Source organism: Engraulis encrasicolus, chromosome 11, assembly GCF_034702125.1.
Source record: "Engraulis encrasicolus isolate BLACKSEA-1 chromosome 11, IST_EnEncr_1.0, whole genome shotgun sequence".
In the NCBI taxonomy this organism is placed as follows: Eukaryota; Metazoa; Chordata; class Actinopteri; order Clupeiformes; family Engraulidae; genus Engraulis; species Engraulis encrasicolus.
In genome coordinates, this window is record NC_085867.1 from 4,946,651 (window position 1) to 4,955,339 (window position 8,689).

At 43.5% G+C, this 8,689-nt stretch overlaps 1 protein-coding gene across 2 annotated transcripts; it reads right to left on the bottom strand.

Moving 5' to 3' along the window:
- Positions 1-1,799: 1,799 nt before the first annotated feature.
- Positions 1,800-3,667, bottom strand: LOC134458738 (uncharacterized). 2 transcript variants are annotated; one of them, XM_063211155.1, is made up of 3 exons: positions 3,543-3,667; positions 3,138-3,326; positions 1,800-2,888 (listed from the first exon to the last, which is right to left on the bottom strand). In XM_063211155.1, exons 1-3 carry the CDS (start codon positions 3,658-3,660, stop codon positions 1,864-1,866), a joined length of 1,332 nt encoding a protein of 443 aa, XP_063067225.1. In that variant the 5' UTR covers positions 3,661-3,667; the 3' UTR covers positions 1,800-1,863. The 2 variants fall into 2 exon arrangements, with proteins under 2 accessions (XP_063067225.1, XP_063067226.1); XM_063211156.1 differs by having other exon boundaries at positions 3,138-3,667.
- Between the last annotated feature and the right edge of the window lie 5,022 nt (positions 3,668-8,689).

The following is an 8,689-nucleotide window of genomic DNA, read 5'->3' on the forward strand; positions in this document are numbered from 1 at the left end:
AGAGCACACTGAGTGACTTGGGGCGGGGGCCACTCCTCAAAGATCTGCATGAGGAACGAGCAGCATGCATGGCGGCAACCGAGGAGTATTACAAATTCTATGCAGATCCTGTCAAGCCAGCAAAGATGCCAACGCCACTGCAAGTCCGGCTGCGTGATCCTGAGTTCAGAAATGCGTCACTGAACGAGATCCTCCAGCACTGTGAGACGGTAACCAACGTCGCTGCTGTATCACATGAAGACGCCAAAACCATCCGCACACGTACAATGAAGCAACACAAGGCACCTGCCTGGTTTGGGGTACGGGCAGGGAGAGTGACTGCCTCCACCATGCATGCAGTTCTGGTCTCAAACATCGAGAAGCCGGCTGTGTCCACAGTCAAGAATGTGTGCTACCCAAAGGCACACTTTACAACAGCAGACACACAGTGGGGACTGACACATGAAGACACAGCACGCACTGAATACATTCAACAACAAGCACCACACCACGATAACTTGACGATCGAGCAGTCTGGCTTCTGCATAAACCCGGCGTTCCCACAGGTAGGCGCCTCACCTGATGGCCTAGTTAGCTGTGACTGCTGTGGACAAGGCTGCCTGGAAGTGAAATGCCCTGCTAAGCACAAACACAGCACTGTCCAGGAGGCTTGTGATGCAGACAAAGACTTTTGTCTCCACAGAGTTGATAGCATTGTTCAGCTCAAACAAGGCCATAGGTACTACACACAAGTGCAGACACAGATGTTTGTGACAGGTGCAACCTACTGTGACTTTGTGGTGTGGACACTGAAAGACATTGCCGTGCTCCGTATCCTGCCAGATGTCAGCTTCTGGGAGTCCTGTCTGAGGAAGGCACAGGAATTTTTTCACAAAGTTTGCCTCCCCGAGCTCATCTGTGAGTATTACACCAGAGACACCTCCACACCGGAGGCCACCAGAGTTCTGGCTGTGAACACTGAACCAGCACCTGCACAAGCACCAAAACGGCCGAGAATGTCAAAGAAGAAGACCAAGAAAAATAAAGAGAATGTGTGGTGTTTGTGCGGAGGGCCTGAAAAGGACACTATGGTTCTCTGTGACAACAGCAGCTGTGCAATACAGTGGTTTCACCTCAACTGTGTTGGTCTTGACGCAGACTCAGCAAAAGAAAATTCCTGGTTTTGTGACGCTTGTCTGTAGGCACCTTATTTTTTTAGCTTGTTTGCACTACTGTTAATACATACTATGTTCTAACATACTCTTACACACTGTTCTGTGTTCCCAGATTGCACTACTGTTAAACATCATCTTTCTGTGCCACTTGTTTTGCACTACTGTTAATACATACTATTTTTATCCAGTTGTACATACTGTTCTATGTTCTAACATACTGTTACACACTGTTCTGTGTTCCCAGATTGCACTACTGTTATTTTGCCTCACATCATTTCAGAAAAATGTTTCAACACACTGCTCTGTGTTCTGAGATGCTGATATTGCACTACTGTTAAAATATCATCTTTCTGTGCCACTTGTTTTGCACTACTTACTGTTAAGACTTTATTTATGTTTTGTACCAATTTTTGCCTTGAAGTATTTCCAATGCACAGTTCTTTATTCGCATGAATGCACTACTATTCTCATATTTCTGTACCACTTGTTTTGCACTACTGTTAAGACTTTGTGTTCTACCATTTTTTGCCTTGAAGTATTTCCAATGCACAGTTCTTTATTCTCAGGAATGCACTAGTGTGACTTAACTACAATTACAAATTCTGATGTAAAAGTAAACTGACCTTTCATTACACTACTTGAAAATAAAAAAGAAAGGCACTCAAATTTGGCTGTGTGTCATGGCATTTTATTGTGGACACATTCAACTTTACACAACACTCTTGCTCATGTTTGTAAGACTACAACACACAGAAACAATCTTGTCCAGAAATGTTACGTCTTCACCATCACATGGCAACACAATGCTGATCGGTAGTTTTGCTGACAACAGTGTGTACTTGTTCCGAACAACCCCAATCACCCTTTCCACATGAATTCTGAGATGGGCGAGTTTTCTTGTGCTCTCCACATCTCTTGCTTCCAGCTGACAATGTCCTCTTGTGAAGGCAGGGATCTTTACCTCTGCACACATAAGTCCCACACTTTCAGAAATATCAAAGCCCCGATCAGCCAACACTACATCTCTGGGTAGTAATCTATCAAGAATACCACAGTTCTCTGTGACATGCTTATCACTGATGCGCCCCCCCCAACCCTTGGAAATGAAAGAAATGGTCCCGTATGGTGTAATACCAATAAGGTACTTCATAGTTGTGTTGTGCTTGTAGTTTGAATAAGCCTGAGCTTGAGTAGTAAGATTTGATGGTCTCTCTATGAAAATTTCAAAGCAGTCCACAATAACAGCAACACGATTTCCAAAGGCTTCCACAAACTGATGGGGCATAGTGGTGTACAGGGCCTCTCGACTTGGCCAGACGATCAGAGGTGTGATGGTGCAGTACAAAAGTTCTACCATGCTATTGAAGGTTCTGGAGATGGTGGTCCTGTCAACACTGAAGACGTAGGCTAGATGTTGCATCGGCAAGTTCAGTCTGAGGCGCATGAGTGTGAGGATGAGCATTTGAAAGGGTGACAGTACTCTACTGCTTCGTGTCATGAGTGGCAGAAGAGTGGCTAAGAGAGACATGAAAATCTTTGCACTTGGTAGTCCAGTGTAATACCTCAGCCTCACATTATCACCCTTCAGGGAATCTTCATCCATTTTTTTCTGACCAAGCTCTAATTTCAGGGCCCTGTTCTCCTCCAGCAGACGGTTGATTTCATCGCGCCGTTTCTGGCAGAGGTCACATTCTGTCTCCGGTCCCGGTTCAGCTTCATGTTGTGAATCTTCAGCTGTGGATCACAGACAGTTTTTGTTTAGCTCAGTGTGTCATGCAAATACAACAAGAGCAAATAGACTGTAATAAATATAAGCCTTATGACCCTCTACTCCAAAGTCAAATTATTCATGTTATTTCACAACCATTTACATTGCATGGGAGTAACATAGTAATAATCCTTAACGACACACTCCTGCTGGAGAGAAGACCTCAGAGCCCTCACAAGGTTATTTTTTCTTTATGCATGTTTTGTAGGCCTTACCTGGTGTGTCAATGGTTGTCTCAGGCATCACTGTGTCATCCACTGCTGATGTGGTCTCAGTCCTTCGGCGTTTCCTTGCTTGCTGTCTCTCAAAGCGTGCCGTTTCTGTGGCCTTTGTTTCAGTGTGTCCCAGGTGCAGTGATGGTGCCCAATCCGGATGGGAGGTGTACATTGCATCTACTGGCTTTCCTGGTGAAACAACCAAAACTATTAACCCTACTATAAACTACTAATGACAAAATAATGACAAAATAAACGGAGTAGGACAACTGTTTTGTGTTTCAGTGGACCTGGCTAACCCTCTGGAACACAACCCTACTTCAGCTCATGCTACATGCTACAGATCAGCCAACAACGGTTACTTGAAATGATACATGAATAAAAACAGTATGTTATGTAACTTACCAGAATGAAAATGCCGGGAACACACTCTCATGGACACTGGGATTGAGTCGAAAGTTATATTTGGCCGTCTTACAGCAGCAACCCATGCTAGCCGGCGACTCTTTGTTATGGAGGACATTTGTTCTCCATTGAGACGCCTCCAGGTTGGAAATCGGTAAAAAGATAATCCATTTGGGATTTTTTTCCCCGTCCCGTCACAGCTTGCGTTTCTACAGCCTACGACACAGCAACGGGCGACCATAGCGACAGCAGAGGTAAAATGAAACGGTAAAAAAACAAAGCAAACTACCGGTACTAGCAGAAGAAAGTAAGTCCTCACAGGCGCGAAGTCGAAGTGTAAACAATGGGCTGGCCCGCTTCCAATATGGCTGCCACGCAACGCGTGACGTCATGTGCCCGAAATTTATTAAGCGCCTCTCTCCCTCGCTCTCTCTCTCTCTCTCTCTCTCCCTCTCTCGCCCACACACACACACACACACACACACACACACACACACACACACACACACACACACACACACACACACACACAACACACACACACACACACACACACACACACACAGTTTGGAGAGGACGCATTTAAACTGTAACAGTTTAGGCAGTAGGGGAGAGCAGGGACTCATGAAACTCGGGACGAATGAAACACTGCGATTTACTCGAAAACTTTAACATATCCGATAGTATGAAAAGTCAAAGTTGTCAGGTTTACAGGCAAAAGGGATTTTAGTGTCAGTAGACACTGTCGGGACGAATGAAATACCCGTTTCATCCGTCCCTCTCGCCCATTGACTTAAAGCAGGATCAAAATAAAATGGAGCACTTGAGATGACTATGTTCCAACTTGTCTTGAGCACCGTCGTAGCGCAACAAATCATTATCGTTAACATAGCCTAGATAATTGGAAATTACAAAAAATAGGCTACATTTTATAGACTTTGGCTATAGGCTAAGCCGACTCCTCTACCTGTTTGAATTAGTGCAGCCTTACAGGGAGGACGTTAATTTGGCATAGGTCAACTGCAAGAGACTACTAATTTGTGACTTGACGTGATGTGTGAATAATTAGGCTACGATATGCAACAGGCATATTTAGCCGCACTCAGTCATTCATTGGGTGAATGTCCCGACACTGTGTGTCCGCGTGCATGCATGGGGTGGGGAAAAATACATCAAGCGTGCCATCACCACCCATCCCCCCGGACCCACGAAACCCACTGAAGATCCAAGCAATTGTAGTCTGTCAGTATTTTAGTGTGGGCCCAGGTAGTTGAATTCATGGCATGGCCTGGTTATCTCAATAGTGCCAAGAAGATGTTTGCCCTCAGGCTAGTGTGTTCATAAAGCGCATGTTCGATTTGCTGTAATAGGCTACGATCAGTAAGCCTCAACTTGTCTGTCGTGTCTTTCCTTCTTTCGATATTTTGTAAAATAGGCCCACGTTAAAGCCTAAATACGATAATAGGCCTAAATAAGGCTAATAAAGTAAGCTAAATAAGTTAGGCCTAAATAAAGTTGTTTTAGCCTATGAACTCAGGCAATGCAGAAATTTGCGGAGGGATTTTGGATATCTTGGCCTATAGGCTACCGATGGCTTTATGAACTTCATGACTGGGCTACAAGATAGTCGGGTAAACATATTGACTTGTAGACCACCAACATCTGATGCTGAAGTGGGGGAGGGTGTTTTTTTTCACTTCAAATGTTCCCCGACACACACACACACACACACACACACACACACACACACACACACACACACACACACACACACACACAGAGATACGCGCTAATCGCTCTCTCTCTCTCCGTCTCTCCCTCTCTTTCTCATTGTTGCTATACGTGCATCTGGATAGGCATAGGCAGTGTGGTCACCCAGCACATTTTCATAGAAATGCTGTGGGTTTTTTTTTTTTAAATGAAATCTTTATTCAGTTATTTGTGAACAGTCTCTGCGTTTCACTTTCGATGTTGCGTCACCGTGGACAAGTGTCTGCTCGAAAACTTAATGCAAAGCGGCTAAAATGTTCAGAACGTGTTGAACTTTTCAGAACATGAATGTTTGTCTGTGGGGGATGGGTGGGTTACAGCAGTGCAGTGCAGTGCACGGGACTGCACAGCCTTTTGTGACATGTCGTGGCGCGACAGGTTATCCAGCCTCCGAAGGAGTCATAGTTCCCCAGTCATAGCCTACTGTTGGTTCGCATCTCCACCGACGCAACTGAATTTGCAGTCCTAATCACAGATGATTAGCCACACCTGGTGTAACAGATGTATTGTCATGTGTGCATCACATCCCCAGTTAACCGGAATCCCGTCGATCGCGCACAACAGCGCATTGAAAGGATGAAATGTTCACAAGCACCAATACAAAAAAAACGTCTTCAACCTATTAGTCCGTAGGCTATCCTGAGGATTTCCGTTCCTGACTTGAATAGGTAGTGCAGAAATAATTAACAGACATCACTTAGCCTATAAGTTAGGAGCGGAATTGAGACGGTGAATGCAGGACAGAATAATGAAAACAAAACATCGTCGACTGGCGGTCTTGTTTAGGGATCACGCTTGTGTTATTATCAAATACCCAATGTTACGTGCGCAATTGGCTGACTCTTTCCACTTGTAGCCTAAAACTGAGGGAGGGATCAACATACAATGAGCTACACTGAAGCAGATTACTCTGCTTCGCAAAAAAACCCCAGTGCACCAATAATACCCCCGTCTTCAACCTACTATTTAGGCTACCAGATATATAGGCTAGTAATAGTATTAAGTTGTGCTACCTTGTTTTTTGTGGTAACGACAGTGTAGATCAGGTAATAACCTGCAATAGGGGAAGCGGCATGCGCCAGTTTTAAAGACGGAATGTCATCGCCAAATGTAAAATCACCTCTCTCATGCTGACATGACGGGGCACTACTTCATTAGGCTACAATGTTGTTCATGTCTGTTTGACTCACACTATACGAGTGGTTCAATTTGTGTTTTTGTGCTCATCGCACAAATGAGACAGACAGGCTTGCTTGATAGGGCTACACAAAGCAAGCGACATCGGTCCACTCAAAATGGTCCGAACTCCGCCGCTTGATTTCATGTCTCCTCAGTCTCTCCATTACGGTTTATTAGCCTACTCTGTTTTGCTATTTTCGTTATTCTTAGCCCTGGCATTACAGATGAAGCAACTGTGATCAGTGAGGTTGTGGAAACGGTTGAATAGGCCTATGGTCCTAAATTGGGTTATTGTGGTTGTGGTCTTGTTTAGGGCTCACACTTGTGTTATTATCAAATGCCCTATCAAATGCCCAATGCTAAATAAAACATTTGCTGACTGTATTTCTACTACTACTAAAACTGGGGGACGGGCAAGGACGGAAGCACAAACAGACCATAGACACAGGCAGACGCTGCTCTGCAAAAGCAGTGCTATACTGCCCCCCGCATTCCGAATGGCCACAGGGTGTAATGATCACGGTACGCTGTCGCGGCCCGGCACGGTAATGAGCAGATTGAAGTTACACCATCTGTAGATGGGCCTTTATGACCAGTACAGCAGGACATTTTATACTCGCTGGGACGTGACGTCATCACACCCTGTCCAGTTTCGTTCTGGTTTTAACAAAACTGCTGTCTTTGGTATTGTGACATGGCGCAAAAGAGGTAAGGTTCCTGCCAGCGGCTTCAATGTTGGGTGCACTGCTGATTCCATGAAAATGTTCATATCTTCACTATTTTATGTCCAAACGGCGTGAAACTTTCAATCCGCTGTACCACTGCCAAGTCACCTTCCAAGTCTGAGATCTTTTGGTGCTGTGCTGCGGGAGTTACGCAGGTCACAGAGACACCGACAGAACTTTCTTGAATTATTAGATAGATTATTGTTATCATTTTGTCTGCTATTCCTCCTAGGGATGCAAATTATCGATTAATTCATTAATCATTAGTTGATAGTGTTATCGATCGACTTTCGATTAATTGATAAGCGGCGTTTTTTTTCACCTGAATTTCATAGGCCTTTTAAAATCTCAGCTAAATAGTTAAAACACTGAGTTCAAAAAGTTTAGGCCTATATTGTTATATTAAATTATATTATGAGAATTACATTATGATCATTAAGCATATTGTATTTTATTGTATTATGTTATATTATATTATATATTCCTCAAGTAATTATGCATTAGGAAAAGAAAGCAGACATGTTTTCTATGGTATCTCCACACCACCTTTGATAGAGATATGATGACAGACAATCTTGAGTGAAACTTGATCAGACTCAGAACTTGTCTGCATATATCCTAGGTGTGTCAGCCAGTATGATCAAACACAAGCATTTTAATTTTATACGCTTCAAAATAAAGAAATGCTATATTTTGGGTGGTGTGTTGTTGTCCATAATGCATAGTAATGTCAACAAAGTTCGTTTCTGAACAAAAAAAAGCTATTTCCTGTGTCTGTAAAAGGAGAGCTAGAAGGCTCCATTGAGAATGAATGGAGCTATGGAGAGCTAATAAGCTAACAGGCTCCATTGAGAATGAATGGAGCTATGGAGAGCTAATAAGCTAACAGGCTCCATTGAGAATGAATGGAGCTATGACAACAACACTTAGCTATTACAGCTAACATGGATTCACCTGAAATTGAACAGATGGTGCTCCTCTTCATGCATGGTAATATACTACCATGCCCAGTTCAGCTAATACTAGTCTTGATATCTGACATGGTGTTAGTGATTAATATTACAGCTCACAATTTGAAATGACTACGTTTGTGATTTCGCTAGTTAGCACGCTAAGCTAAAATAGCAAGCTTAAAGTGGAAATGAAGCACTGACAACTATTATCATTTTTTGGCGGCTTATTTATTTTCATAAACGAATGGATGTTCATTGAACTGCACTTTTAAGTAGTTTTGCTGAAAAATGACATGTTATTACCGAGTTTCGCCACAAGGGCGCAGCCATGTTCGCTGCCTACGTAACGCGAATGGTAGAACTTGGTGGCTAATGTAGCCTTCCATTCACTTAACGTTAGCGTGTGCTAACTACAGCGCTAACTGACTCTAATCGTGGCAGTAAAATTGAAGGACGAGGGGTTCATTTTACATTGTCCCTGGGTTTTCTATGTTATATACCTACTATCAGATGAAAGAGA